Below are 13,089 nucleotides of genomic sequence, written 5' to 3' on the forward strand. Positions count from 1 at the left end.
CTGATGACACAAAGGGGTATCTGAAGATGTCTATTAGAAGGCTTCCTAGGGGTGCCTGTGTGGCTCAGTGGGTTAAAGCCTCTGCCTTCAGCTCAGGTCATGAGCCTGCCTGCCTCTCTGCCTACTTGTGATATCTCTGTCAAATAAATAAATAAAATCTAAAAAAAAAAAAAAAAAGGCGGCTTCCTAGATGGGGTGCCTGGGCGGTTCAGCTGGTTAGGTATCTGCCTTCAGCTCAATTATGATCTCAGGGTCTTGAGATCGAGCCCTACATTGGGCTCCTTCTTCAGCTCTCCACTTACGTTCTCTGTCTCTCTCAAATAAATAAGTAAAATCTGAAAAAGCCTTCCTAAATAGCTTTTTTTTTTTGAGACCTAGCAAAAAAGCACAGAAGGAGCTGTAAAATATGAAAGGGGAGAGAAAGAGAAGAGAAAAGCAGAGTTCAACAGTGGCTGTGAACACAATGGAGTCACAGCCAACAGATACTGTGACTGAAGAAAAGAATCAGGGGCAGAGCAGAAGATTAAATAGTTCTACCTCTGGGCAGGAAGAAGAAGCCATGGTCACCCATAGTCCCCTCAATAAAATATGACATTGACGGTCACGTACCCCCACCCCAGGTTCCTCACAGATAATATAAATGGGTTGGACTACATTACCTCTAGCTCGAACATTCTATCATCTAGGTCAGAGGTCAGCAAAACATTTTGGTGAATTTCAGTAAGTATTTACATAGTAAATATTTTTTTTTTTTAAGATTTTATTTATTTATTTGAGAGAGAGAGACAGTGAGAGAGAGCACGAGCGAGGAGAAGGTCAGAGAGCGAAGCAGACTCCCCATGGAGCTGGGAGCCCGATGCGGGACTCGATCCCGGGACTCCAGGATCACGCCCTGAGCCGAAGGCAGTCGTCCAACCAACTGAGCCACCCAGGCGTCCCCATAGTAAATATTTTAAACTTTGTGGGCCATAGGGTCTCTGTGGCAAATATTCACCTCTGCCTTTGTAACTACAAAGCTGCCCATGAGTAACAAATGGGTGACTCTTTAAAAAACCTTTATTACAGGGGGCACCTGGTGGCTCAATGGGTTGAGGCCTCTGCCTCAGGTCATGATCCCAGGGTCCTGGGATTGAGTCCCACATCGGGCTCTCTGCTCAGCAGGGGGCCTGCTTCTTACTCTCTCTTTGCCTGCCTCTCTGCCTACTTGTGATCTGTGTCTGTTAAATAAATAAATAAAATCTTAAAACAAAACAAAACAAAATAAAAACCCTTTATTACAGAGCCAGCAGATGTCATCTGGTCTGTGGCCTATAGTTTGCAACCTCTAATATAGATTCTAAACAGCATTATCAATTATCATAATAATTGAGAATAGTAACCAGGACTCTCTGACATCAAGGAAATGCATATTTCGTTTAAGACAGCAGAAAAGTTAACAATACCTTCTGTCAACTATATCTCAACCATGATTAAAAAATAAATAAATAAAAATAAAAAAAATCCCATGGTCTATCCTGTGAAGATTTCCTTGAAAAACAATATTCATGTAGCTTGGGTTGAACTTCTAATTATCTGAAAAACTGGCTGTTCAGAGACACAGGAGTTCCAGAAAGTGAAGGTTTTATTATAAAACAGAACTCTTTCAATAAGTGCAAGGCTCTGGGACACCTTGTATCTCAAAAAATGATTCCTGTAACACTAATTATAACCATGATTTCTAGAAGGGCATACAACTTAGTAATTCTAAAAGCTGTGCAAAAACTACATTAACAGAAATCAGATGGGGTACAAGAAAAACAAAACAAACAATTATATCAATATTCAAATGGTAAGTGAACATCCTGCTGTTTCTTGAAAAAAATACAAGTCATTAGGTAAGTCATGGTTGGAGTGAGGCTTACCCCCTGGGCTCAAGTGACAGACAGTGAATTAGAAACCATTAATTTTAAGCAATCTAGAAAAGGTTATTTTAAGAAAATCATTACTTTCTAAGTCTGGTCATGGAAAAAGAAAAGTTTTAGGTAAAGAGTAATTATGGGAAAAGGAGAGGCACATTTTGAGTCCTGAAGCACTTTCTGGAGCTAAGACGACACCTGTCACAGCGAAAAGAAGAGCCCCACTCCATTAGCCAGTTTCGAGACTGGCTCAAACTCTTTTTCCTCCAGGAAGCGTCCCTGACAAACCTAATCAAAACCCTCTCCCCTCCTTTCACGTCTCCTAGTGCCACTCACTGTTCCATGTCATTCATTCTATATTGCTGTGTGAGTGTGTAACTTTTATTTTTTTTGCGATCTTATTAATTTGAGAGAGAGTGTCTCTAAGAGAGCAAGCTGGGGGAGGAGCAGAGGGAAAGGGACAAGCAGAGTCAGAGCTGAGTGCAGAGCCTGATGCAGGGCTCCATCCTACGACTCTGAGATCATGACCTGAGCTGAAATCCAGAATCAGCTGCTCAACCCACTGTGCCACCCAGGTGCCCCATGTGTCTAACTTTTACAAAACAAATCATCCTGCTAAAGATGTACCAATGTCACTTGTGATTTACATTGTGCACTGAACTAGAGGTTACCTGGCTTACATATAAATGTCTTACATAAAAATGTCAGTTTCTCAATCAGAGAAGCAACAAAGTTTAACAGTCCTTTCTACTAGCTCTGAAATGTTATGGCTCTATTAATAATCTGTGTTTTTGGATATGTGCTTTGAATGGCACTAGTACTATAATAAACACATATTTTTGTTTACTTTAACCCAGGGTGCCTCCAGACAAATAAATAAGCAGCCCTTTCCAAACTGTCCTATAGAAAGCAAACCTGTTAGCACTGGGGAAGGTATGTGTTATGGTGAGTGCTGTGAATTGTGTAAGACTGATGAATCACAGACCTGTACCCCTGAAACAAATAATACATTATATGTTAATAAAAAATAATAAAGTACTTATCTCCTGCAATAGGAAAAAAAAAAAAAAAAGCAAATATCTTAGCAAATCAGAGGAAGGGGTGGTGCCTGGGTGGCCCAGTTGGTTTAGTGGCTGCCTTCAGCTCAGGTCATGATCCTGGAGTCCCGGGATTGAGTCCAGCATCAGCCTCCCAGCTCTGCAGGGAGTCTGCTTCTCCCTCTGACCCTCTCCCCTCTCATGCTCTCTCTCAAGTAAATAAATAAAATCTTAAAAAAAGAAAGAAAGAAAGAAAATCAGAGGAAGACAATGGTTCATCTATGCCAGTTTCTCAGCTGACTCTATGATAGTCTCTCACACCACAGACTTGAGCAGTAAAAGACACATTTAAATGAATTTCATTCATATATACTAGACTGCCTCAAATTTGTATTAATTTTAGATCTTTTTTTTTTTTTAAAAGATTTTATTTATTTATTTGACAGAGAGAATTCACAAGTAGATGGAGAGGCAGGCAGAGAGAGAGAGGGAAGCAGGCTTCCCGCTGAGCAGAGAGCCCGATGCGGGACTCGATCCCAGGACCCCGAGATCATGACCCGAGCCGAAGGCAGCGGCTTAACCCACTGAGCCACCCAGGCGCCCTAGATCTTATTTTTAAGTAATCTCTACACCCAACGTGGGGCTCAAATTCACAACCCAGAGATTAAGAGTCATGCACTTTACCAACTGAGCCAGCCAGACACCCCTCCATGTTAATTCTTTTTTTTTTTTTTTTTAAAGATTTTATTTTATTTATTTGACAGAGAGAGAGATCACAAGATGGCAGAGAGGCAGGCAGAGAGTGAAGGGGAAGCAGGCTCCCTGTCAAGCAGAGAGCCCGATGTGGGGCTGGATCCCAGGACCCTGAGATCATGATCTGAGCCGAAGGCAGAGGCTTATTAACCCACTGAGCCACCCAGGCGGCCCCCCGCCGCATGTTAATTCTTTTTTTTTTTTTTTTAAAGATTTTATTTATTTATTTGACAGGCAGAGATCACAAGTAGGCAGAGAGGCAGGCAGAGAGAGAGGGGGAAGCAGGCTCCCCGCTGAGCAGAGAGCCCGATGCGGGGCTCGATCCCAAGACCCTGGGATCATGACCTGAGCTGAAGGCAGAGTGCTTTAACCCACTGAGCCACCCAGGCGCCCCCGCATGTTAATTCTTGACAACAAATTATATGCATGCAAACTTAACTAAAAAACACACAATTTATTTTTTGCAAAATATAATTTATCCCACTCTAACACTAAGTTCACTCTAGCAGTAAACTAATTAATAAAACAAGAGACTTCAACAAGAATACCGTATTTCTGTTTTTCCTTCCACTACTACCCTGTTTTACAATGTTAATACCTTTATTTGAAAGCAAAAAACAGGGGCGCCTTGGGTGGCTCAGTCAGTTGAGTTTGGGGCTCCTGATTTTGGCTCAGGTCATGATCTCAGGGTTGTGAGACCTGCCAGGCTCTGCTCAGTGGCAAGTCTGCTTGAGATTCTTTCTTTTCCTCTCCCCCTCCCCACACCACATGCTTGGGCATGTGTGGACAATCTCTCTCAAATAAATAAATCTTTTTAAAAAATAAATAAAATAATAAACACAAAGACATGGAGCCACATGGAAATAGAACAAAGCTGCACCAACACTCTGCACAATTTGTAAAAATATGCAAATATATAAAAACTAGAAGAAAAAACATAAAAACAGCTGACATAAAAATATGGACAGAATTTTTATAAACTGTCTAGAATGTAATGCTGACTTAACAGTAAATTTAAAAGCAGATTCATAGAACGGTTTTCTAAAGTCCTTATTTAAATGCAAATGTAGTCATGAACTCACTTGTTTTAACTGACTCCGTCTTTTTGACAAAAGCATAATATTTTCATTAAGTAAATCCCATTCTTTAGCCTCATAGCACATCTTCACTACCGCAACTAAGATGCGGGATGTAGACACCATATCAGAAGCCTGTAAGAATGAAAATATATTGAAGTTAATGGAGCACTATTAAGTGAAATTAATGATAACTGAGGTTTTTTACTCTCATCTACTCACAGTGCGGGTCTGTTTCTCCAAAGAGAGAAGGGTTTCAATGACTTCTTGAAGTCTTCCTTCCTAAAACAAAAAATAAAAATGAACAATGAAAACACTACCTCCAACACCAAAACAAATAAACCAGTCTAAAATGAGATGTTTCTGAACAGAAAAGAAACAAAAATTCCATTTTAGTATATGTGCTGCTGAAGCAAGCACCAAAAGTTTCATTTTAGAGGAAAACGGCCACCCCTACTACTACTATTAGTTGTTTTTTCTCCTCTTGGTAGTGCTTGCTTTTCCTGTGGACTACCTACCTAAGTCAGTGGTTCTCAAAGTAGGACCTATAAGCTGTTTTTAGCATTTCAAAATGCCCAAGAGAAACTGAATAAAAGAACAATGATTTAACACCTGAAAAAAAGTCAAAGTCAAAAAAAAAGTCAAGTCTTTGTTTTGGATTCTAATTGATCAACTCAGTGTGGTAACCAGATTATCTAGTTCTGAACTGAGAATCTAAGTGACATTCACACATTCCTTTGAAGAATAAAAATGGAAAAAATGAATGATTTATGAAGTCACCATAACAAACACTTTAAAACATGAAGTCTTGGGGCGTCTGGGTGGCTCAGTCATTAAGTGACTGTCCTCAGCTCAGGTCATGATTCCAGGGCCCTGCTCAGCGGGAAGCCTGCTTTCCCTCTCCCAATCTCCCTGCCTGTGTTCCTGCTCTGGCTGTCTCTTTCTGTCAAATAAATAAATAAAATCTTAAAAAAACCAACCAAACCAACCATGAAGTTTTGAGGAAAAACAAAAAGGATATTTAGTGGTGAAAAGACAAGAAACCCTGGCTTAATTTTTTAATGACTTTTTTTTTTTTTTTAAGTAAGCTCTATGCCCAGAGTGGGGCTTGAACTCATGACCCCGAGATCAAGAGTTGCATGTTCTGCCAAATGAGTCAGCCAGGAGCCCCTAATTCTTCAATGACTTTAAAGTGAGTTATAATTGTGCTTAAAAGAAATGAAGACGGGGCACTTGAGTGACTCTGTGGGTTAAGCCTCTGCCTTTGGCTTAAGTCATGGTTTCAGGGTCCTGATATCAAGTTCCGCATCAGGCTCTCTGCTAGCAGGGAGCCTGCTTCCCCCTCTGCCTCTGCCTGCCTCTTTATCTACCTGTGATCTCTCATTCTGTCAAATAGATAAATAAAATCTTAAAAAAAAAAAAAAAAAAAAAAAGGAGAAACGAAGTCCACCTGAGACTATCCACATACGGTAGGCCAAAGGTCATGCTTTTAACCATGAATACCCCTTTCCGTCAACTGACAATAACCTCTATCTCTCACATGCAAAAATATTTTTTTCTGAGATGCATGTCAGGAAATGGGAACAACAAAATTTAAATGACATAAACCTAAATGATAATATAGCAGGACTAAAATAAGCTATCCTATTAAGAACCACATATTCTGGGTGGCTCAGAGGAGTGTCTGCCTTTGGCTCCGGTCACAGTCTAAGGCTTCCGGGATCGTTCTCTTGCTCTTGGTCCTCTCAAACAAATAAATAAAATCTGAGAAAGAAAGAAAGAAAGAAAAAAAACCTAAAACATACCACATTGTGATAAACACAAAACTAGCTCCCCACAAAAAAAACAGCAAGTACTTAAGTTACTAATGTTAAATAATAGTGAATGAATTAGAAGTGATGAGGGTTTTATTTTGAAATTGGTTTTCTAACTATAAATGAAATTTATTATATTTTTATTTACCTTTTTAAAATGATTTTTTTTTCAAGGTGCGCCTGGGTGGCTCAGTGGGTTAAAGTCTCTGCCTTTGGCTCAGGTCATGATCTCAGGGTCCTGGGATCAAGCCCCGCATTCGGCTCTCTGCTCAGCGGGGAAACTGCTTCCCCCTTCTCTCTCTCTGCCTGCCTCCCTGCCTACTTGTGAGCTCTGTCTGTCAAATAAATAAATAAAGTCTTTTTTTTTAAAATATTTTTAAAAAAGATTTTATTTATTCATTTGAGAGAGAGAGAGGGCATGAGAGGGGAGAAGGTCAGACAGAGAAGCAGACTCACCGTGGAGCTGGGAGCCCAATGTGGGACTCGATCCAGGGACTCCAGGATCATGACCTGAGCCGAAGGCAGTCGCTTAACCAACTGAGCCACTCAGGCACCCCTAAAAGATTTCATTAAGTAATCTCTATATCCAATGTGGGGATCAAACTCACAACCCCATGATCAAGAGCCATATGTACCACCGAGCCAGCCAGATGCTCTGAAACTTATTTTAATGACATGTATAGATGGTAATGAGTATTACTTTAAAAGTAATGAGTACTTTTAAAGTAATGAGTATTACTTTAAAAAAAAAAAGATTTTGTTTATCTATTTATTTGACAGACAGAGATCACAAGTAGGCAGAGAGGCAGAGGGAGAGGAGGAAGCAGGCTCCCTGCTGAGCAGAGAGCCCGATGTGGGGCTCCATCCCAGGACCCTGAGATCACGACCTGAGCCGAAGGTCGAGGCTTTAACCCACTGAGCTACCCAGGCGCCCCTGAGTATTACTCTTTTATTGATGAGAGAAACAAATAGTTTTTGAATTAAGGACACAAATAGTGTTTGGACTTTTCAAAATACTCTTTCCATATTTTCCATTTCCAAAATTCCATGAATTGTCTATGGAGCACAGAGTATGTACTGTGCAGCCATTATTTGAACTTTAACTCTGAAATCTGTATGACTACTGTAATTAAATCTGAAACATGTATGATTACTAGCACTGTAACAAGGCAAAGGGGGAACATCAGTTCTGCATACTCTCTAGATTCATGTGTATGATAAATGCTGACTAAATGTCCATCAGAGGAAAAAAACAAAGAACAAATCCACAAATTCTTCAAAGTTAAAGACTAATAAATCATAAAAGATCAAAGAATCGGGGTGTCTGGGTGGCTGAGTCATTAAGCGTCTGCCTTCGGCTCGGGTCATGATCCCAGAGTCCTGGGATGGAGCCCCACATTGGGCTCCCTGCTCAGCGGGAAGCCTGCTTCTCCCTCTCCCACTCCCCTTGCTTGTGTTCCCTCTCTTGCTGTGTCTGTGTCAAATAAATAAAATCTTTAGAAAAAAAAAATCAAAGAATCTTAGAACTATAAAGACTGTTGCAGATTATTTAATCTGATCATCTCATTTTAGAGTATGATGACTAAGGACTAAACAGCTCAGCCACAAAACTTATCAGCAGAACCAAAACCCAGGGCTCTTGCCTCCTGGTCCAGTGTTCCCTCCCTCCACAACACCAAACCGTAACTAGTTTAAATCACACCTTTGCTTCCATCAAAGTAATTTCCATTCGGGGAAATGGTTACTATCTGGCAACAAATGCAGTGCAAAAATAGTTAAAATGCAAAATACTGTTAATGGTTACCTGTCACTTTTGCAATTACTATTAGTCATGTGACTATAATCCACAAAGTATAGTTTACGGTATTTTAATTCAGAAGTATTTTTTTTTTTTGAAGATTTTATTTGAGAGAGAAAGTGAGAGAGATTAGAGTGCGAGAAAGAAACAGAAACAGACTTACTGCTGAGTGGAGGGCCCAATGCGGGCTCAATCCCAGAACCCCAGGAACATAACCTGAGCCAAAGGCAAACACTTAACTGACTGAACCACTCTGGCACACCCAGAGTTTGGGTTTTTAAGAAGGGCCCTCTGCATGTGAAGGAATCACATACCAGTCTAGAGCCCTGGGCTATTAGGTACCAACAAAACATCAGCTATCACCTTCTCAGGAAAGCATTCTTAAATAACTCCCCATAGTCAGTATTTAGCACTTCCTTCTTTTACTCACAAGTCCACTGACTTTCTGCTTTGTAATGACTCCAAACTCTGCTCTATTTTAACACTGTCTTCCTTATCTCATTAGGATGTAAATTCTGCTAAGAGCAGGGACTGTATCTATACTGTTCCCCACTGCAACTCAGTGCTCCATCCCTGCCAAAGCACATCATGTTGCTTCTGTAGATATTATGGGACATCCCTTTATCCCTTGCACCAGTTACTAATAAGCATGTCGTGCCTCCTAAATGGCCTATAATTTCCTCCAGGTCTGGACCATGTTTGATCATTTCCCATGCACCAACTTGTACAAAGTATGCATTGACGATGACCAGAACTATAGATGACCTTAATGGCTTAGAATTCCTGATTCTTACTGTCAGGATGTGACAAGTTACATGGCTGGCAACTCAGTGCTACTTGAGGGACACTACCATCAACTTCATTAAATACAATTCCCTATTTTCTCATCATGCCACTTTTTTCTCTCATTCTTCCATGTTCAATGCTATGGCTAACCATCTTCCTTTCTTTCATACTTCTTTAAACTCCACCTCCTTGATCTTGCTTTTCAACTCAGAGGAGTGAGATGGTCAGAGCTATCAAAACCAACTTGTTAGGGGTGCCTGGGTGGCTCAGTGGGTTAAAGCCTCTGCCTTTGGCTTGGGTCGTGATGCCAGGGTCCTGGGATCCTCTCTCTCTGCCTGCCTCTCTGCGTACTTGTGATCTCTGTCAAATAAATAAAATCTTAAAAAAACAAAAAGTAACTCATTGGAGCGGTGTCTCATTTTGTCTCATTGTGCCTCATTTTTCCCATTAAAATCATCTTTGTAAATGAGGTAAATGACATGTTGGGTATCTGTGAGTCCTGTATGTTTGTGTCCTTTAACTCTTAAATGGATCCAATCTTTTAATGATCCAATTTTTTGGATCATTAAATCAATGGATTTAATCAATTGGATTTAATGATCCAATCTTTTAATCTTTTGTTAAACAACAAAAATAAGTAAGAAAAAGGCCAAGACCTGAAATGTAATGCCAATCCAATGGTTTCACATGACCTATTTCTTTCTTTCTTTCTTTTTTTTTTTTTTAAGATTTTCTTTATTTGACAGATCACAAGCAGGCAGATAGGGTGGGGGAGATGCAGGTTCCCCACTGAGCAGAGAGCTTGACCCAGGACCCTGAGATCATGACCTGAGCCGAAGGCAGAGGGCTAACCCACTGAGCCACCCAGGTGCCCCACATGACCTATTTCATAAAGGGATCTTTTTGTCCAAGCTGTTAACTGTTTTACACTTCATCTCCTCTTTATTTTTTACATTAACCTTGAGAAGAGGCTGTAGCTAACCAAATGGAAAGACATGAAGAAGGAGAACCAAAGGATATATTCAATTCAAGAACGTAAATAATCCCCAAATATCCACATACCAAAAAACCATAATCAAGAAGGTGGTCGTGATCCTCCTGTGTATTAAGAACTGCTAAGTACTACACAGTTACAGTTCAGAAAAGGCCTTCTTTAAATTAATACAAGGGTGAAGCACTAACTGTTACCAGGATGAAGCACTAACCATGAACTAGTTACCATGAACTAGTATCACTCTTATTATATTACCAACCTCAAATACCAATCACAGAGGCGTCAGAATGTAATGGTTAAAAACACAGGCTCTGTAGCCAGACTGCTTGGGTCTAAATGCCATATCTACCATTGTGTTACCTTGGGCAAGACAATTACCCTTTCTGACTCTTAATTTTCTTTTCAGTGAATTGAGCATAATAATAATTCCTGTCCCACAGAGTTGCTGTAAGGATTAAAGCAATACCTAGGAAGATATGCCTGGAATATATTATCATCATCACAACAGTTAACATTACATAGAAAGTACACGGCAGGGGTGCCTGGGTGACTCAGTCAGTTAAGCGTCTGCCTTCAGTTCAGGTTATGATCCCAGGGTCCTCGGATCGAGCCCTGCATCCAGCTCGCTGCTCAGTGGGGAGTCTGCTTCCCTCTCTCCCTCTGCCCCTTGCCCTGCTTGTGTGGATTCTCTCTCCCAAATAAACAAGTATTTTTTAAAAATATAGGTACACTGGGGCGCCTGGGTGGCTCAGTGGGTTAAAAAAAAATAAAAAATGTCTTAAGGAAATTAAGTACAAAGGTAAGTCTCGTAAAGAGGTTGTAGGATGTAGCATAAAAAAACACTACCTCCTGCCAGGAGACCTGAGCCTGATCTGGCTTGGCTGCAGACCTTGGATAAACCACTTAAGCTGCAAGAACCTTAGTTTTCAAACAAGTAAAGTAAAAACAGTAAAATTTTCTTTAGTTTTATTGATAGGCTCAAAGTACAAAACTGAAGAACGTATGCTGAAGTGTTCTATATGGGCCCCTGGGTGGCTCAGTTGGTTAGGCATCTGCCTTCAGCTCAGCTCAAGATCCTAGGGTCCTGGGATGGAGTCCCGCATCGGGCTCTCTGCTCAGGGGGCGCCTGCTTCTCCCGCTCCCTCTGCCTGCCTCTCTCCCTGCTTGGGCACCTGCACTCACAAACAAGCTTTCACTCTTTGTCAAATAAATAAATAAAACCTTTTAAAAAAATAAAAGACAAAACAAAGAAACAAATCTTAAAAAAATATATTAACTAGATGGTAAGACAACCATCTAATCCAAAACCTGAAAAATGTGGTTTGCATTAAAAAATAAAAACACTTATACCCTGCCATCCAAGCCCTCCACCTGCCTCCTTCACAAAAATAATCCATAACTGTGCCATGTTTTGGCTTTAAATGGCTTTAAAAAAATCCAATGGCTTTAATTTTACCTAGTTTTTTTTTTTTTAAGATTTTATTTATTTATTTGACAGACAGAGATCACAAGTAGGCACAGAGGCAGGCAGAGAGAGAGGGAGAAGCAGGCTCCCCGCTGATCAGAGAGCCCGATGCGGGGCTTGATCCCAGGACCCTGAGATCACTGAACCACCCAGGCGCCCCTTATCTAGTTTAAGAGGCCCCAACACTCCCTGTTCTAAACGTTTCTGTTACCAATCTGACACCTAAGAAGGCATCTGAGTTTGTAAGTCTTTTCAACCATCCTGAACTAACCACAATGTCTTACATAAATGCCATACATACGATTACTACAACTGTAACAGTGAATTTTTTTTTCCTTACAGGCCTATAAGCTATCTGAGGGCAAGAGCTTTGTCTAATGACAATCTTTACAGTCTCCACCCACCATGTCTAGCACTGACTACAGACAGTAGGCTATCAGAAGAAATCAGTAAAGGCAAGATTTTTTTTTCTCCCAGGTCTGTTTTAGAAATAGTTGTCCTTCTTTAAAGCAAATGGTTTCTTCCTTTGGACACTAGCAATCTATGACTTCCAAAGTGGTGGTTCAGGGGGTGACTTTGGCTTGTACGTATGTTTTGTTTAATCTATGTGGTATTGGCTCAAATGTGTTTTTTTTTTTTAAAGATTTTATTTATTTATTTGACAGAGAGTAATCACAAGTAGATGGAGAGGCAGGCAGAGAGAGAGAGAGGGAAGCAGGCTCCCTGCTGAGCAGAGAGCCCGACGTGGGACTCGATCCCAGGACCCTGAGATCATGACCCGAGCCGAAGGCAGCGGCTTAATCCACTGAGCCATCCAGGCGCCTCTGGCTCAAATGTGTTTTAAAACAGATTTGTGTCCAGTTTCTGAATATTGAGGCAATTCATATAAAAAACTCCATATTCCTCAATTCTCCCTCAAATTAGAAGAGTTGACAGGCTTGGCCTTCATCCCCAATAGGCAAAGATTAACTGGAGGTGAAGATTAATGCCCCCTTTCCCTAGACAGGTGCTCAGAAATTCAGGTTTTCATTACACTTGGCTCACTAGGCAGGAAAGCATGGTGGGAGCACAAGCTCCAAAATCAGTCGGCTTGGTTTGCATCCTGGCCCCACCACTTTACTAGCCGTAAGACCTCGGAGCACGTGACTCAACTTCTCTTAAACTGTTTTCACGTCTGTAAAATAAGAACAGTACCTATCACGTGGGGCTAAGGTGAGGACAGAACGAACTAATGCATGTAAGCACTCAGAAGAGTGGCACTGTAGAAAGAACTCACTAAATGCCAGTGATTTTTATCTGTCTGGCACTACCGGTGTTTCCCAGCCCTTATATACATGAAGTTTCTTCACACTAGCTGCCAGTAAGTACAGAGATGAATTTATGGCACCCCTCCAACAAGTGTACTGAAGTTAAGAAATTCAGATGTATCATCTTTCCCTATCCCTGTCTTTTGTAAAGCTCTATTAAATCC

At 40.8% G+C, this 13,089-nt stretch overlaps 1 protein-coding gene across 1 annotated transcript in view; it reads right to left on the reverse strand.

The window, feature by feature from the left end:
• PSMD12 (proteasome 26S subunit, non-ATPase 12) overlaps positions 1-13,089 on the reverse strand; it is a 28,941-nt gene that overhangs the window by 14,263 nt on the left and 1,589 nt on the right. Inside the window, exons 2-3 of the mRNA XM_044247594.1 lie at positions 4,984-5,043; positions 4,768-4,896 (exon numbers count right to left, since the gene is read on the reverse strand). Of these exons, the coding sequence (XP_044103529.1) occupies positions 4,768-4,896; positions 4,984-5,043 (189 nt within the window). The remainder of the gene's footprint in view (positions 1-4,767; positions 4,897-4,983; positions 5,044-13,089) is intronic.

Source organism: Neovison vison, chromosome 5 (genome assembly GCF_020171115.1).
Source record: "Neovison vison isolate M4711 chromosome 5, ASM_NN_V1, whole genome shotgun sequence".
NCBI lineage: Eukaryota > Metazoa > Chordata > Mammalia > Carnivora > Mustelidae > Neogale > Neogale vison.